We start from the raw sequence: 18,756 nt of genomic DNA, 5'->3' as shown, positions 1-18,756 counted from the left end.
ATAGAGCGGGCAACTTTAAGCAACTTATCTAATCTACTCATATTATCAATTGTTCTTTGTTCTCTTGGTATCTTTATTTGAATGTAAGCTTAGGAGCCGGCCCATTTTTGGTTTAGCACCTGGGTAGCGCTTGCTGATTGGTGGCTACATTTAGACACACATCAGAAAGTGCTACCCAAGTGCTAAACCAAAAATGGGCAGGCTCCTATGCTTATATTCCTGCTTTTTCAAATAAAGATAGCAAGAGACTGAAGATAAATTGATAGGAGTAAATTAGAAAGTTGCTTAAAATAACATGCTCTATCTGAATATTAAAAGTTTAATTTTGACTAGACTTTTCCTTTAATATACTTTTTACCTCTGTGATTACCTTGTATCTAAGCCTCTGCAAACTGCCCCCTGATTCTTTTGACGGACTTGCATTTTAGCCAATCAGTGCTGATTCCTATGTAATTCTTATCTCTTAATAGGTGAGGTTATGCCTTGCTTGCTGGCTGCTAAAATGCTCAGGAGAGATTGTTTCCTTAAAGGGACACTGAACCCAATTTTTTTCTTTTGTGATTCAGATAGAGCATGCAATTTTAAGCAACTTTCTAATTTACTCCTATTATTAATTTTTCTTCGTTCTCTTGCTTTTTTATTTGAAAAAGAAGGTATCTAAGCTATTTTTTTGGTTCAGAACCATGGAAAGCACTTGTTTATTGGTGGGTGAATTTATCCACCAATCAGAAAGAACAACCCAGTTTGTTCACCAAAAATGGGCCGGTGTTCTGGTAAGAGGCCGAACTTTGGAAAAGAGCGAGCCATGTCACTTCCTGTGACGTTACATCAGCTGTTTTACACATTTTGACCCTAATGCGCATGCGTGCCAGCGTCATCACATACCTGGCCGCATACGTCACTGGTAAACTATTTAGACCTGTGAAATTAAGAAGCCTTTCTATAGCGCATGCGTGGGATTTTCTGTCACAAATGGGGGGTTTATGGAAAGCTGTTTATTTGTCTCCTCTGCAATATTCGGAAAGTCTGCCCCCCCCCCACTGCAACTACTCCCATTAAGCTGAGTCTCCGTGCGTGCATGACAAACAGCCACTCGGCTATTGCCACTGCTTCTTCTGCTGATCCAATGCAGCTTTTCACAGGCTCCGTTCAATGTCATTGTTTAAACATTTGTTGCAGCAGAAAGCATTGGATCAGCAGAAGCAGTGGCGATAGCCGAGTGGGTGTTTGTTATGCACGCACGGAGACTCAGCTTAATGGGAGTAGTTGCAGTGGGGGGGCGGAGTTCCGAATATTGCCGAGGAGACGAATAAACAGATTTCCATAAACCCCCCATTTGTGATAGAAAATCCCTCGCATGCGCTATAGAAAGGCTTCTTAATTTCACAGGTCTAAATAGTTTACCAGTGACGTATGCGGCCAGGTATGTGATGACGCTGGCACGCATGCGCATTAGGGCCAAAAGTGTAAAACAGCTGATGTTACATCACAGGAAGTGACATGGCTCGCTCTTTTCCAAAGTTCGGCCTCTTACCAGAACACCGGCATCAAAACTTGCATTCTTGCATTTCAAATAAAGATACCAAGAGAATGAAGACAATTTGATAATAGGAGTAAATTAGAAAGTTGCTTAAAATTGCATGCTCTATCTGAATCACAAAAGAAAAAATGTGGGTTCAGTGTCCCTTTAAAAAGACACTACACTATACACTACACTTATCCTTAAAGGGACATGAAGACCAAAATGTTTCTTTCATGATTCAGATAGAGCTTACATTTGTAAACAACTTTCTTATTTACTTCTTTTATCTAATTAGCCTCCTTTTCTTGGTATCCTTTGTTGAAAAGGAAATTTAGATAGGCTAAGAAGCTGGGAGCTAGCTGCTGATTGGTGTCTGCAGATATATGCCTCTTGTGATTGGCTTACTGATGTGTTCAGCTAGTTCCCAGTAGTGCATTACTGCTCCTTCAAGAAAGGATACCAAGAGAATAAAGCAAAATTTATAATAGAAGTAAAATATATATTTTTTTTTTACAATTGTATACTTTATCTAAATCATGAAAGAAATGTTTTGGGTTTCATGTTCCTTTAATGTGCAACAGGCAAATCAGATATTTTAAATATCAAAATAAAGGTAAATGATATATTTGCAAACTATTAAATACACTTCAACAGGTAAACTTGACCATTGGGAACACTTAATTTTATAGTGATATCTCCCTTTAAAAGCTCCCGAAACTCATAGCCTACTCATTTCAACTACCAAGTCTCAGACCGCTCATTCTGGGGAGTTTTCTTTCTACTACAAGTTTAGAAAACCCTTTATCCAAACTGCTTGGGATTAGAACATATTTGGATTTTGGAATATTTGCATCTTTTACATAAGACAGTTTGGAGAGCAGATGAAACCAAATGTAAATAACAATATCTTATGTCATTTAGGCAGTAATTTCATGTTATAATACAGCTTATACATATGTAACCTAAAGGTAGTTTTTTTATATTTTTGTATAAATAGTACCCTCAGAAAAATAGTACAGTACTATAATCAGAAATATATTTGTTATTTTAAATAGATATAGAGTATTATTTGATTTTTATTTTAAATATATATATATATTAATTAAAAAGTTTTGATTTCAGAATAAGTTTTGATTTTGGAATTCCAAAGGAAGTTCTTCTTTTATGAAAATTGTCTTTAAATTAACTGCTTAAATTATTCTGTAATATCAGAGCGCAGTGCTATTGAAGTTAAAGGGACAGTGTACTGTAACATTTTCTGCCCTTTCCTATTAATATTATTATCAGTTATTTGTAGAGCGCCAACAGATTCCGCAGCGCCCTTATGTCCCAAATTATCTATTTTACCTACTGAGGTGTATTAAATTGTTTACAAATAGCTCCTTTATTTTGTCATTTAAAATGGCTTTTTCCCTGTTGAATACACCAGCACCACATATACAAAAATGTCCGTACTGTAGTATTGGCTATTGAAAATCTTTGTAACCAAGATACAGCAGCAGAAAGCAGTCACCCAACAGGGTGTGGGAGAGAGACCAGTCCATTTGAAATGGTCTTCCTACAGCTGCTTTGAAAACAAAGAACTCTTATCAGCTGCTCGCCACATTGCCCATTTAAGATTGCTGCTTCCTTATGTTCATTATGCATAAAGAGACTGACATATATGCAGCTCCTGTACAGTTCTCCTTTTCACAGCCAATGGGCTCCTCTTCCACCTTTTCTCAGATTATCATTTTGGAGCCTAAAGTTGATGTAGTATCTGAATTTAGAAGTTTAGCATTCTTAACGTATTCTCTTATATAGGCAATTTGTCAATATACTTATTACTAAATTAATTTGGTTTATCTTTCTTACGCATTTTATTCAGAATGTGCAAGATTATAAATGAATGTCTTTTATGCCAACCAGAACTGATTGGTTTGTTTCTGAGTCTGAACAAAGGCCTAAATTTCCTATTTCATCTGCCCTGCTAGAATTGTTTCAAGCTAAATGGAGGAAAACCGAAAAGCATTTACTTGTTTCTTATGTCCTGTTCTAATACTAGTCACTCAATATATGGATTATCCTATGGCAGGTGCTGCTATTTGAGGTCGGGCATAAATTATTTTTCTTATTTATGATAATGATGCATTTAAGGATCTTATGAGTACAAAATGGAGAAATATAAAGACTACCTTTTTCTTTCTATATACAGTATATTGTCCCCTTCTGTCTGTGTCTTCGTCTATGAAACTCTCCGATTATTGTGTGGTTGCAGCAAATACTGTCAGAAGGATGGTCAGGCTGAAACATTTGGTAGCAGAATGCTATTTTTAAAGCAAATATAGGCTGCTTGGTTTCAATACAGAAATGTCTTATTAAAAAGCACTTTGATTCCATGAGAGAAATGTATATTTGCAGAAATAGACAGGGGCATATTTGTTTTCTTCTTTCAACAGCATTTAGGTTCTTACTGCTACAATTTTGGGAGTGACTGTATCTTTGGATATAGAATATCTTGAGATCATAAATGAAAGCAAGAGGCCGTGTTAGAGGCAAATTGCCAGCCTTCTTTCAAGCAAAGTCAGCATGAGATTATGTCTGCTTAGATCTCTCCATTAGGAGTATGTGTTTCATTGTTTTTAGAAGTGAGGCAGCCTCAATTTCAGATGCATAGACTGTGTTTAGGAAATGTTACCTTACATAATTCAAGAAAACTGTGATTACAGGCATGTGCTGCTTGTTACATTTTCAAGCATTGAAGGCAGGGGCGAAAAGTACATTACAAAAGGGCTACTTGCAATGTATTAGCTAACATTTTTTTATTTTATTTTTTTAGACAAAATTAATAATGCCATTTCCACATCTTGGCTCTGTTCTCTTAAAGAGACATTCTACCCCAAATTATTTATTGTTTTAAAAAGATAATCCCTTTATTACCCATTTCCCAGCTTTGCACTACCAACACTTGTTATATTACAGGTCGACAGCCCTTTATCCAAACTGGTTTTGACCGTTAAAGGTTTAGATTTCGGAATAGTTTGGATTTTGGAATATTTGCATCTTTAAAATGGGACAGTTTTGAGAGGGAACCAAGTGTAAAAAACAATATAAATAATACATTTAGGCAAAATTTACAGGTCATAATACAGCTTACACATGTAAGCTAAAGGCAGTTTTATTTCATTTTTAAGATGTTTGTATACATAGTACCCTCAGAAATATAGTACAGTACTGTAATCAGAAAGGTAATGTATTTCATACAGGTGGTGATAGTCCACAATCCATTATATAAGTAAAATAGAGAAAATCCTTCACCAGCGGTTTAAAATTCAATCATTTTTTTTTATTATTTAGTAAACAGTAAAAGAAGGCATCAAGTCTGACGCGTTTCAGCTGTACATAGTGCCGTAATCTTAGACCATAGTGACTAACCGTAAATGCTCCTCTTAAAAAGATCCATTACTCCTGGGAATTACTCTTCCATACCACTAGAAGGAGGCAAAGATTCTCAAACCACAAGAGCTTTTTTTGGCGTGCTTAATTCCTTTATAACAGGTTTTTTTGCTTGCGTTATCTCAGTCTGCTGTGGTTACCTAGCATTCAGATGTGAAGTTATATGGCCTCTGCTTTGTTTTTCAGTTCAGCTTAGTAGGCATAGTACCTGTAAGTTTTTGAAAACTACTTTAGGAGGAGGTAAGCTGCCACTCCTCAAGAGCTTTTTTAGGGGTTATAGTGGGGTTTTTTTATTGCGTTGCTTTGTCATATGCTCTAATGGAGTTGTCTGATTCTGTCCCCAAATCTACCCTAGAAGCTGAGTCTCCTTAACACATTAATACCATAATTAAGTGTGTTTATTGTAGAAAAAAAAAGAATTATTGTAAAACAAAAATGTTTTCCCTCCAGTTTGGGACTAATGTTTGCCTATGTTATTGCAATCAGTGCAACCTAATGCCGTTTCTTTGGGTATTATTGCTCCTTCTGTTTGCTCCTTACTGGAGAATGCTACTGATCTCCCGCCTTTAAATAAGCGTAACAGGTCACTCCAGATATCCCCTGGAGTCAGGGATACTGTTATGTCTTCAGAATGTGAGATTTCCTCTGGTGATGATGAGTCTGCCTTTAATGTTGATCCTGATACTTCCTCTTTTTTGTTTAAAATTGAACATATTTTTTCTCTTTTAAAAGGGCTTTTAATTACTTTAGGGGTTAAGAAGTCTAAGGTTTCTGATGCTAAGCCTTGTAATCATTTAAATTCAGTGTTTTTAAAACGTTTGCTAAACTTCCTGAAGTGTTTCCTATCCCTGATGCTGTCTCTGATATGTTTTTTTATGAAATGATCTAAACCAGATAATTTTAATCCATCTATCTGCAAGGTTTAAAAAGTTATTTCCCTTACCTGCTGCTAATGTTGAAATATAGGAAACTGTTCCCAAGGTTGATTAGGCTATTTCCACTTTGTCTAAACCTACTACTATTTTTACAAGCAGGGTATTTGCTTAGGCCTGCTGTTTCATCTTATTAGTTATCTAGTTGTCCTGAACAGTATTCTAATGACTCTGCTAGTGAGAATCTTTTGGCTTTGCTCATAGACGACTTTTTTTATATTTGTTGTATTTGATATTATGAAGATTAATATCAAAAGCATGTCGTTGGCAATCCTTTCTAGGAGAGCCTTGTGGCTTAATCCTGGTCTGCAGACATGGTGTCAAAATCTAGATTTTTGTCTCTTTTTTTTGGTAGTGAAACTATTTGGTTGTTAATTAGATTCTATAATATCTACTGTGACTGGTGGTAAAGAAGTTTTTCTTCCTCAAAAAAAGAAGTTTAGAGGGAAATCTAAAGCTTCTAATTGTTTTCACTCCTTTTGTCAGAATAAGGAACAAAAGATTGACTCCTGTGCTCAGAAGCAAGGCTCCTCTAGCCCAGTCTGGAGGCCTAGTGCTAACTGGAACAGGTCAAAGTAGGCTGAGAAATCTATCCCTACTACCAAATCTGTATGAAGGTGCAGCCCCCAATTCAGAGGTTTTGGTAGGGGGCAGGTTAAGTCTTTCAGGAGGCTTGGTTTTAGTCTGTTCCAGATCCCTGGATTCTAAATATAGTTTCCCAGGTCTATCAGATAGGTTTCAGAACAAGACCTCCCAGGTGAAGGGTTTTTTCTGTCCAATGTTGCAAGGAACCTGTAAAAGCTCAATCTTTTTTTCCATTCAGTTTCATATCTGAAAGTGATTGTTCTGATTCCTTTACAGAAACAGGGGATGGGTTCTTGATTGTTCCAAAAAAGGAAAGTACTTTCAGAATCCGACCAATCCTTGAATTGAAAGCTTTAAACAAGTTTGTAAGAATTCCTTCTTTCAAAATGGAAACTATTTGGACTATTCTGCCTTTTGTTCAGCAAGGTCAGTTTATGTCCACACTAGATTTAAAGGATGCTTATCTTCATGTTCCAATTCACAGGTCTGCCTTTCTAGACAAGCATGTTCAGTTTGTTGCTCTACTGTTTGGTCTAACTACAGATCCAAGAATGTTCACAAAGGTTCCCTATTGTCTGTGATCAGAACTCTGTCAGCATGCTGTTGAATTCCTGCTCCCGTGTCTGATCAGCAAGGCAATTCTGATTGGACACAGGCAGAGAGGGAGAAAAAAACGCCCATTTCTATGGGCGTTTACAGAGGATCGATTTGGGACTATTTTTCATACTTTGAGGTAGATTTTAGGGTACTATTAGCACTTGTTTTTTGTTTTTTAAAACTTCATTCAATTAAATATAATGTTTTCATTTTATTGGTATAGAAATCTGGGGCATTTATTATGGACCTTTTATTCCCAAACAAAGTTAACTTCTTTGGAATTTTAAATAGATTCAGTCTCCATGAGTCTAACAGAGCAGAGAAAGTTAAAATTGGTGTCCGCTTGGAAGGGTTTATTCCTTTTGGCTATCTATTCTGCTAGAATAGTTTTAGATATATCTGCTCTTTCTTGTGATCTTTCTTATCTTGTTTTCCATCCGGATAAAGTAGTTATACAAACGTCATTTTTTTAATTTATTTTTTGCCTAAGGTTGTTTCTTCAGATAACTTTAGCAGATAATTTTGTTGTGTCTTCTTTGTGTCTTGGTCCTAAGAATGCTTCAGAGAGGTGGTTGTATGATTTGGATGTTGTTAGAGCATTGGAATATTATATTGATGCTACTAAGGATTTTACACAGACTTTCTAGCTTGTTGCTTCACCTTTCTGGTGCTTGAAAAGGTCAGAAAGTTTCTGCTGTTTCTTTGGCCTCTTGGTTGAAACCCTTGATTCACAAGACTTACTTGGAGGCAGGTCAGCCTCCACCGAAATGGATTACTGCTCATTCTGAAAGGTCAGTCGCCACTTCTTGGACTTTCAAGAATGAGGCTTCAGTTGATTACATTTGCAAGGCAGCTACTTGGTCTTTTTTGCATACTTTTACTAAATTCTACCATTTTGTTTTTGTTTCTTCTAAGGTAGCCTTTGGTAGGAAGGTCCTTCAGGCAGTTGTCTCAGCTTAATTTTTTCTTGCCTGATTTTTTTTTTTTTTTTTTATGTGCATCAAAGAAAAAGTGTTTTTTGTGGGCTTGTGTATTTAATTTCTCAGTGAAAAAAATATGTTTTTTAAATACCTTCCTTTATGTTATTAACTTGTGGACTCCACGTCTTGTGTATTAGTTCCCAGGAGTAGTGGATCGTGGACTTTCAGCATCGCTATGAAAGAAAACATAATTTATGGTTTACCTGATAAATTAATTTCTTTCATGGTGGTGATAGTCCACGAGACCCCATCCTTTGTTTTTGGGTTTAGCATTTTCATTAGCACACTTTTTTCCTGCTTCTTCTATGGCTCTTATTCCTTTTTCTTACCTAATTTTGCTTGGCTATATGTTAGACTGAGGTACATGTGAGATGGAGGAGAGGTTTTATAGAGCTTTTGGGCTAAGGAAGAATAATTCCCAGAAGTAATTGATCATGGACTCTGACCACCATGAAAGAGATTATTTAATATAGACCATTATTTGCATTTTAGAACAAAAAATAAACAAAACAGACACAGGCAGAGAAGAAGTAATTTAAGATAATTTTATTAAAAAAAAAATATATTAATTAAAGTTTGGATTTCAGAATTTTTGGATTTAAGAATTCAGGATTTGGAGATTTGTATCTGTAATATACTTTTTACCTCTGTGATTACCTGTGTCCAAGCCCCTGCAGACTGCCCCTTATCTCAGTGCTTTTTACAAACTTGCATTTTAGCCAATCAGTGCAGGTTCATAAATAACTCCACGGGATTGAGCACAATGTTATCTATATGACACACAGGAACTAGCACTGTCTAGCTGTGAAAAACTGATCAAATGCACTGAGATAAGATGCTGCCTTCAATGGCTTAGAAATCAGTTTATGACATAAGAGGCAACCTGCAGAGGCTTAGAAACCGTCAGAAATTTAGAGGTTTAAAGGTTGTAAAGTATATGAATATAACGATGTTGGTTGTGCAATGCTGGGGATTCGGGGAATGGGTAGTATTGGCGTTATATATTATTCTTGAACAATAAAAAAATATCAAGTAGATTGTCCCTTTTTAAGATCACTCACCATGCTTTCCTCCTTTTAATAACGGATCTTCTACTTAGTAGATAGCCTTTGTTTGTGAGTGTTTTCTTAGGGAACTGTACCAAGATATGGAGAGTTTATGAAGTATGATCTGATTAATGATTTTATGTTTATTCATTTTGCCTGTATGGTGTATGTCCATCCAGATATGTACAGTATTTGCTTTTTTTTTTGCCTGGTCTGCCATTTCGCCCGATTCCAGGGTCGTACTAATTTCTCAGGGTTTGTTTTAATGGACTCAAAGATGGGAGAGGAACTTGAGATAAATGAGGAGAGATGTTTTACCTACTGAAGTAATCGGGGGGCTGTATATATAGCAACGAGTACTGAATGTGATTCTTCTAACAACGTAATAAAACTGGTTTATTTTTACCACCATATAGTGATAAATTTAAGTTATATTCATCAAATGTGTTTATCACTTTTTTTATATACTTATTTTAATGTTGTACTGGAACTTACTCTGTCTTTTTCCTTTTTATTTGTTTGCTTCTTTGGACAGCAAACCAGACAGGTAAGAATTTATTGTACTGTGATAAGTTGCCATCAAATCTAAACACTCTAGTTCAAACATTAATCATTTTTATACTGTTTCCCATTGTCTTTATTGAAAAATTAAAACCATTATAACAAATAATCTTCTTTTATTTTGAAGCAAACGAAAGAACTCTGAACCCAGAACGAAATGTCTTCTCAATAATGCTGAAATCACTCCTCATCACCCGACTGACCCAGTGGAAATGAGACGAATCAATTTCCAGACACCAGGTGAGTGTGGATTCCCAAGCCTTTCGCTATATACCGACTTCTTCTATCACAACACATAACTACGTATCCAATTCATTCAGCGCTCGTTCTTTAACAGTTGGAACCTATGATAGTGTGAGCTGTTTATATCACTCTGGAGGACTTGCGGAGCAGAAGTAGGATATTTTAACTAGGCCCAAATGTAATCTCCAACATTATTCTAGATAGGTCCAGAACCATGTTCATTTAAAATGTTTCATCTCCATGAATTGTATGTGCATTTTGTATGTTATGTTTAATATTTGTAATATGCGCTTTTTCCCCCCTCATTAAATATTATTTTTATTTATTTTATTAGAAACGTGTAACCCACGCATTCTTGTTTTCTGTTAGAACTAAATATTTATTTTTCTTTTGTCTTAAATCTTAGCTGCATTTTATGTTCTTGTGACTGTGACAGAAGGAATAAAAAAAACGAGATGTATTTTTATTTCTTTATTTTACTGTTCTTTGCAGATTCTGGTCTCAGCAGTCCCCTCAGTGACCCTGAGTTTGACTTTGAAAGTTAGTTCCTGTCTGTTTTTGTTCCAGTTGTTTCATTTATTTTTATTTTTTTTGCCACTTTTTATGTTTGTCCTTTTATTTTGTTTGGCCGTTTTTTTTTTTTGTTTTGTTCTTTGTTCTAAATCTGTGTCCTTTGGGCTTTTTGCATCTCATCCTGTTACCGCACCATTTCTGTGCCTGTCTGAGCAGTTTTACAGATTCAGATCGTATGGGGCCAGGCAATGTGGTGACATTAAAGAGATATACGAGGGCTTTATGTTTCAATTTATTGTACAATTCTGAAAGTTTCAACAGTTTTAGGTTTATAATCTACAGGAAAGGGCAACATGGTAATTCCAATTCTCCAATAGCATGTAAGGATAACGCAGTACAGAAGGTTTGAGAACCTATAGGCTTATAATTTAAGTGGTTCTGCTTAAAGGTATATGAAACCCAACATTTATCTTTCATGGTTCAGATTGAGCATACAAATGTAATCAACTAGTATCTAATTTGCTTTGTTCCTTTGGTATCCTTTGTTTAAAAGCATACCTATGTAGGCTCAGGGGCTGGGTGCCAGATGCGGATTGGTGGCCACACACATATACCTGCTGTCATTGGCTCTCCTGATGTGCTCAGTTAGCACCCTGTAGTGCATTGCTGCTCCTTCAATAAAGGACACCAAAGGAATGAAGTAAAAATGACAATTCGAAATAAATTCGAAAGTTGTTTACATTGTATGCTCTATCTGAAGCATGAAAGAAAAATTATGTGTTTTATGCCCCTTTAAGGCTTTCAGCAGCTCAAATATATGAAGTATTTGGGGACATATTAAATGCACATTTATTTTCAGCTTAGTTTTTAATAGAAGAGTTTCTGCACTTCACTTGTATTGGCACAATCATGCAGATAAAAGCTATCGCTATTTCAGTTTTTACACAGAGCACATGTGCATCACGTCAGAACACTACTCAAACTTAAAGGGACATGAAACACAACATTTTTCTTTCATTATTCTAATAGAGAATTCAATTTTAAAAAAAGTTTCCAATTTACTTCTGTTATCAAATTTGCTTTGTTTTCATGTTATTCTTTGATGAAGAGATACCTAGGTAGGTAGTGTGCATGAAGCACTACATGACAGGAAATAGTGCTGCTAAGTGCCCTCTAGTGCTCTTGCTAATGCTAATAATATTGCCTCAGACACGTGCACGCTCCTGGGCTTACATACCTGCTTTTCAACAAAGGATAACAAGAAAACAAAGACAATTTAATAATAGAAGTAACTTGGAAAGTTGTTTAAAATTGTATGTTCTTCTGTGATTCAGATATAGCATGACATTTTAAGCAACTTTCTAATTTACTCCTATTATCAATTTTTCTTCGTTCTCTTGCTATCTTTATTTGACAAAGAAGGCATCTAAGCTTTTATTTTCTGGTTCAGTACTCTGGACAGCACCTGTTTATTAGTGGGTTAATTTATGAACCAATCAGCAAGAATAACCCAGGTTGTTCATCAAAAATGGGCCGGCATCTAAACTTTTATTCTTGCATTTCAAATAAAGATACCAAGAAAATGAAGAAAATTTGGTTATAGAAGTAAATTAGAAAGTTGCTTAAAATTGCATGCTCTATCTGAATCACGAAAGAAAAAATTTGGATTCAATGTCCCTTTAAGGATGAGTATCTGCTTCATGTGCACCTGTGCAGAGTAAAAGGTAGCAGTGAAACAGAAATAGCTTTTATTAGACAATGCTTTGCTAAAACAAGTGGATTGCAAACAAATTCTATTATGAACTGAATTACACTTCTGTGTATATCAGTTTGGTCTAACATTTCACATTAAAAGGACATATACCCCCAAATCAACCACCTCATACAATTTTTAATAGGAAAAAATGTGCGGACATTTTATTAGTGTTTATTTAGTCTAATTGCCCTATAAACCCTAAAAGTATATTTACCATGCTGTTTTTTATTCAGCCTGATACATGCTTCACATTGATTGCTTAGACTAGTGCTAATTTTAACTGGCCAAAGCAGATGAGATAAGTTAAAGAGACCATGTATTTAGGCAGTCAGCTGATAATAGTTATTTGTATTCAAAGCAACTGCAGGAACAATCTTTCAAATGGGGTGTGCTCTATCTTTGACCCCCCACTTGGAGGCTGATTTCTACTGCTTCCTCTTGTGTGCATAGCCTTTTTATAGCCAGTACTGCAGCACTGAAATGTTCAATATAGGTTGCAGTTTCAACAAACAAAATCAGCTTTTCAGATGACGAAATGAAAGTAAAATCTTATATACAAATACAATCTAGCAGGTAAAATGGATCAATCTAAACAAATTAGAGAAAATGTTACAGTGCATTGTCCCTTTTAAATCTACTCAAGAATGTATTTTTTTACAAGGTGTGTATCTAGAGAACTCCACCTTGAAACCATGCAAAGCTTGCTAACAAATAATATACATGAGTTTAATTTCCCTTTTAAAATAAAAATAAGTTTTATTGGTCCTGTATAAAATATTATTTCTGTATATTAATGTGTTGAAGAAGTCCCAGAAAACTCTTAAAGGGATCTCTTAGTTAAAAAAAAAAAATATCCAGTCTATATAAAGATTTTTATATTTTTTATTTTACACAAACTAATCTCAGTTTAGATTCTTTAAGAATTATTATTCCGTATGGTTGATTATGATTAGTTTTGTAAAAAAAAAAAAATACTTTTTCAAAACATATCACAAGACTCACTGAAAATAGATTTTGGTTGCGCTCATAAGTGACAGATTCGTGCGACCTACAACCCTTGTGGTAAATCTTCCAAAGAACAAAAAAAAGAACATAGTGTTAAATCGGTTTTAATAGCATTTGAAATGCACAGCTCTGCGCTTCAAATTCGCCTTATACGTCCCTTTAAATAATCGCTATATATCAGGTATGTTTAAAAGTAAATTAAAGGGATATGAAACCCAAAAGTTTTCTTTCATGATTCAGATAGAGCAGGCAATTCTAAACAATTTGCTTTGTTCTTTTGGGATTGTTTGTTGAAGGATTAGCAATGCACTAGTGGGGGTTAGCTGAACACATCACGTAGGCCAATAAAAAGAGGCATATATGTGCAGCTAGCTCCCAGTAATGCATTGCTTATCCTAAACCTACCTATGTCTACAGAGAGGTATTACTTTATAAAAAAAAATACATTTAAAACCTTACTTTTAAATTCATAGTTAACCAAGTAAACAACAAGTAAACAGGGAGAGTCTACAATTATCCTTCACAAAAAGTATGGGATAAATAAATGAAATAAAGTGTAACTAGGAATATGGACAGACTTTATTGTCTCTTGGCTTTTCATTTAAAAAAAAAAAAAAATCTATATTTCTAGAAGCGGGTTCTACTAGGTATGTCCCTCAGCTAAATAGTGATGGTATTTTCAAATAGTCTAGATATCCAGATTTTCTCATAAAGCCCAAATTAGTGCTTGGACACTGGCCGCAAGTTGCTGTAAAACTGAGAATGTCATGCTTGCTTTGCCATTTCTGTGCCAAGTTTTACCAAGTGACTGGTCACGCTGCTACCGCTCATTAATATTACCACTGCTTTCTTACATAACACTAACGGGGCTCGAAATTCTCCATGGCAACCACCCCCTTTGTTCTGACAGAGTCTACATCACCTGCACCTCCTCATTGCTGTGTTCTCGGGATCAGTGACGGTGCTAGCGGAACAGACCATATATGTTGGATCTTGCAGTTAGGACAAGCGGTCTTTGGGCAAGGACACAGTTATTGAGGTAGAGGGAAGAGGAGCACAAATCCATATTTCATTTGGCTCATAGACTCCTAACAAATAAATATTTAGCTTTAGCCTTTATATTAAAGGAAATGCTGATTTGCAATTCTAACTTTAATGCAGAGGCTGAAGTTTTTTTTGTTTTTAAATTAGTTGCCAGCAAAAATATTGAGGAGCCTGCAAACCAGATAAAGGTTAATATGTATGGATATGTGTAGGTATTTCTAAGAAGATAGGAGCCAAAAGTAGAATTTAAGGAGCCGTTGCCCCAGGATTTGGACAAGCATTGCCTATTGCTATATGTTTAGAGACACAGATGTGCAGATAAGCAATAGGGTCATATACACACACATCTGTTACTGTACACAAGTCCTGGGTCACTCTTAATTATTCCGATTGAAGACTTTTGACAATTGGAGCGGTAAGAGTTTATTTGCTCTAACCAAAATAAATAAATAAATTCTTTAACTTTCTAAAGTTAACACAAAAAACTATGTTTTGTGTGGCGTCTCATGGTATGCAAAGCGGAATTGAGTTTGCTCTGGTATTCGTGTTAGGGTCAGGGTGTGGATGTGGCCGATCTAATCCTAAAAATATTTTGCCATTAAAGGGACATGAAACACAACAATTTTATTTCAGAATTCAGAATAAGAATACGTTTTTAAACAGCTTTCCAATTTACTTCTTTTATAATATTTACAGCATTTTCTTTAAATCCTTTGTTGATGGCATATATGTGCAACTACCAATCAGCAGCCGGCTTCCAATAATGCATTGCTGCTCCTGAGCATACCTAGGTATGATTTTCAACAACAGATAACAAGAGAATGAAGCAAATTAGATAACCAAAGTAAACTGAAAAGTTGTTTAAAAATGAAAACTATTTTGTATCTTGAAATAAAAACTGGGTTTCATATCACTCTTTTTACACTCATTCATTTTCCTAAAGGTGTATTTTCCTGTTTAGATTTGTCACAATAGTTTTGACGGGATCCACAACCCCTATAGCGTTGGCTGAAATACATTACTATCATTATTTGTATTCTTGTTCTCATTCAGCGAACCTGTTCTGCAGTAATATACGCAGTTACACGATAATATAGGATCAAATCTGCCAGCCTGTTTCACATAAGGCTGCAAACATCAATCCGTGTATTTCTTTATGGTGCCTCTTCTGATATCTTCGTGAGTCCAAAATGTAGAATTTGGACTCTGAGCTCCATAATAATTTTGTTGTTAGTTTGCCATTCACGTGTTTTTTGTTCCGTAATCTCTTTTCTTTGTTACCATCTAACGATAAATGTCTCTTAGCTGATCATTTCATGGAAGACCTCCCTCGGCAACCTTTTACTAGCGTCCCTTCTGGCCCTAAAGGTGGTGAGGTTTAAGTGCTGTTCAGCAGAGGCAGGAAACTGCTTTCTAATTTAAGCTTTTTCCAATTCCATTGACCATTTTCTCCCAGAGAATTGGTTTGTTGATGCAGAATTTTTGTATGTCAAACTGTGTTAACATAGCCATTTCCAAACCTCTCTTAGAAGCTCCCCAGCCATTCCATGTATTGTTATTTAAAGGGACAGTCTAGTATAAATTAAACTTTCATTATTCAGATAGGACTTTAAATTTTAATCAACTTTCCAATTTACTTTTATCATCAAATTTGCTTTTTTCTCTTGGTATTCTTAGTTTAAACTAAACATAGGTGGGCTCATATGCTAATTTCTAAGCCTTTGAGGGCTGCCTCTTATCACAGGCTTTTTAAATCTCTTTTCAACACAAAGACAGAAAGTACACGTGGGCTATATAGATAACACTGTATTCAGGCACAGAAAGTTATTTAAGATCTAGCACAAAGCAATGCTAAATTTAAGACAATAGATAATAAACAGTCACAGTCATGTGATCAGGGGGCTGGAAGAAGGTTCCTAGATACAAGGTAATCACAAAGATAAAAAGTACATTAATATAACTGTGTTGGTTATGCAAAACTGGGGAATGAGTAATAAAGGGATTATCTGTCTTTTAAAACAATAACAATTCTATGGTTGACTGTCCCTTTAATACAACTGGCACACCTGGTATAACTAAACAATATTCAGCAACCATGACGCTTGTACAAGCTAACAAACAAAAACGGAATGGCTGGGATACCTTGAGGAAAGGTTGTAGAAACAATCCTGTATTTTTCTAGCCATCCTGCAAGAATTAGGCAAGTACTTTGTATTTATTCTAATGTTAGAGCAAATAAACATGTAATTCTCAAATAGCGATGTCACCCTTTAAGGACACAGCTTTCAGTTTGCTCAATTGTTTTATGACGGAAAAATTCCTTCATATGTCCTTAAGAGGTTAAACACAATCGCCTTGGGTGGCCTAAGACTTTTGCACAGCAGTGTGTGTGTATGTGTGTGTGTATTTATATATATATATATATATATACAGGGAGTGCAGAATTATTAGGCAAATGAGTATTTTGACCACATCATCCTCTTTATGATTGTTGTCTTACTCCAAGCTGTATAGGCTCGAAAGCCTACTACCAATTAAGCATATTAGGTGATGTGCATCTCTGTAATGAGAAGGGGTGTGGTCTAATGACATCAACACCCTATATCAGGTGTGCATAATTATTAGGCAACTTCCCTTCCTTTGGCAAAATGGGTCAAAAGAAGGACTTGACAGGCTCAGAAAAGTCAAAAATAGTGAGATATCTTGCAGAGGGATGCAGCACTCTTAATATTGCAAAGCTTCTGAATCGTGATCATCGAACAATCAAGCGTTTCATTCAAAATAGTCAACAGGGTCGCAAGAAGCGTGTGGAAAAACCAAGGCGCAAAATAACTGCCCATGAACTGAGAAAAGTCAAGCATGCAGCTGCCAAGATGCCACTTGCCACCAGTTTGGCCATATTTCAGAGCTGCAACATCACTGGAGTGCCCAAAAGCACAAGGTGTGCAATACTCAGAGACATGGCCAAGGTAAGAAAGGCTGAAAGACGACCACCACTGAACAAGACACACAAGCTGAAACGTCAAGACTGGGCCAAGAAATATCTCAAGACTGATTTTTCTAAGGTTTTATGGACTGATGAAATGAGAGTGAGTCTTGATGGGCCAGATGGATGGGCCCGTGGCTGGATTGGTAAAGGGCAGAGAGCTCCAGTCCGACTCAGACGCCAGCAAGGTGGAGGTGGAGTACTGGTTTGGGCTGGTATCATCAAAGATGAGCTTGTGGGGCCTTTTCGGGTTTAGGATGGAGTCAAGCTCAACTCCCAGTCCTACTGCCAGTTTCTGGAAGACACCTTCTTCAAGCAGTGGTACAGGAAGAAGTCTGCATCCTTCAAGAAAAACATGATTTTCATGCAGGACAATGCTCCATCACACGCGTCCAAGTACTCCACAGCGTGGCTGGCAAGAAAGGGTATAAAAGAAGAAAATCTAATGACATGGCCTCCTTGTTCACCTGATCTGAAACCCATTGAGAACCTGTGGTCCATCATCAAATGTGAGATTTACAAGGAGGGAAAACAGTACACCTCTCTGAACAGTGTCTGGGAGGCTGTGGTTGCTGCTGCACGCAATGTTGATGGTGAACAGATCAAAACACTGACAGAATCCATGGATGGCAGGCTTTTGAGTGTCCTTGCAAAGAAAGGTGGCTATATTGGTCACTGATTTGTTTTTGTTTTGTTTTTGAATGTCAGAAATGTATATTTGTGAATGTTGAGATGTTATATTGGTTTCACTGGTAAAAATAAATAATTGAAATGGGTATATATTTGTTTTTTGTTAAGTTGCCTAATAATTATGCACAGTAATAGTCACCTGCACACACAGATATCCCCCTAAAATAGCTATAACTAAAAACAAACTAAAAACTACTTCCAAAACTATTCAGCTTTGATATTAATGAGTTTTTTGGGTTCATTGAGAACATGGTTGTTGTTCAATAATAAAATTAATCCTCAAAAATACAACTTGCCTAATAATTCTGCACTCCCTGTATATATATATATATATCTTCTCATTTGTAGAAGGGCACGCACAGGATTTTAAAACATAAAAATCTTTTTTAATCAATTTATGAATAAAGATTTTTATGTTTTAAAATCCTGTGAGTGCCCGTCTATAAATAAGAAATGCATAAGGGATCTAAGGATTGCACCCGGGTCATATAACCATGATGAAAGGATGGGAGTGTTTGGCTGCCTGCTATGATACATATATATATATATATAATGTATATATGTGTTTATGTATGTATGTATGTATATATACACAGTAAACTCCCAGTTAAACCGGCACCCATGGGGATCGGTAGATTCCGGATAAGTGTAGTTTCTGGTTGCTTGAGAGTTACTCCGTATTTACTTGATATTAATATTTAAATACAGTAAATAAAAGCAAATGATTAATTTAATATTAATGCCACCTCCGTTCAGTCCCGGGCACCCAGTGGCAGCGTGACGTCTAATCCTCAGACTGCCTTGTGCTCACATCTTTCAAGAGCAGTTATGTAGCGTCTGATTGCATGAAAACACCTTTGA

The 18,756-nt window shown here is 36.0% G+C and overlaps 1 protein-coding gene across 7 annotated transcripts in view; it reads left to right on the top strand.

Moving 5' to 3' along the window:
* PTPRS (protein tyrosine phosphatase receptor type S) overlaps window positions 1–18,756 on the top strand; it is a 408,837-nt gene that overhangs the window by 324,661 nt on the left and 65,420 nt on the right. For 4 of the 7 annotated variants that reach the window (XM_053703177.1, XM_053703178.1, XM_053703176.1 and 1 more), the window contains 2 exons: window positions 9,786–9,898; window positions 10,394–10,441. In XM_053703177.1, coding sequence (XP_053559152.1) covers window positions 9,786–9,898; window positions 10,394–10,441 — 161 coding nt within the window. The remainder of the gene's footprint in view (window positions 1–9,785; window positions 9,899–10,393; window positions 10,442–18,756) is intronic. The other 3 variants (XM_053703180.1, XM_053703179.1, XM_053703182.1) reach the window with 1 other exon arrangement.

The sequence above is a fragment of the Bombina bombina genome, chromosome 2, assembly GCF_027579735.1.
Source record: "Bombina bombina isolate aBomBom1 chromosome 2, aBomBom1.pri, whole genome shotgun sequence".
Lineage (NCBI taxonomy): Eukaryota > Metazoa > Chordata > Amphibia > Anura > Bombinatoridae > Bombina > Bombina bombina.
The sequence above is the reverse complement of the archived record's forward strand: the minus strand, read 5'-3'. Positions and strand labels throughout refer to the sequence as shown.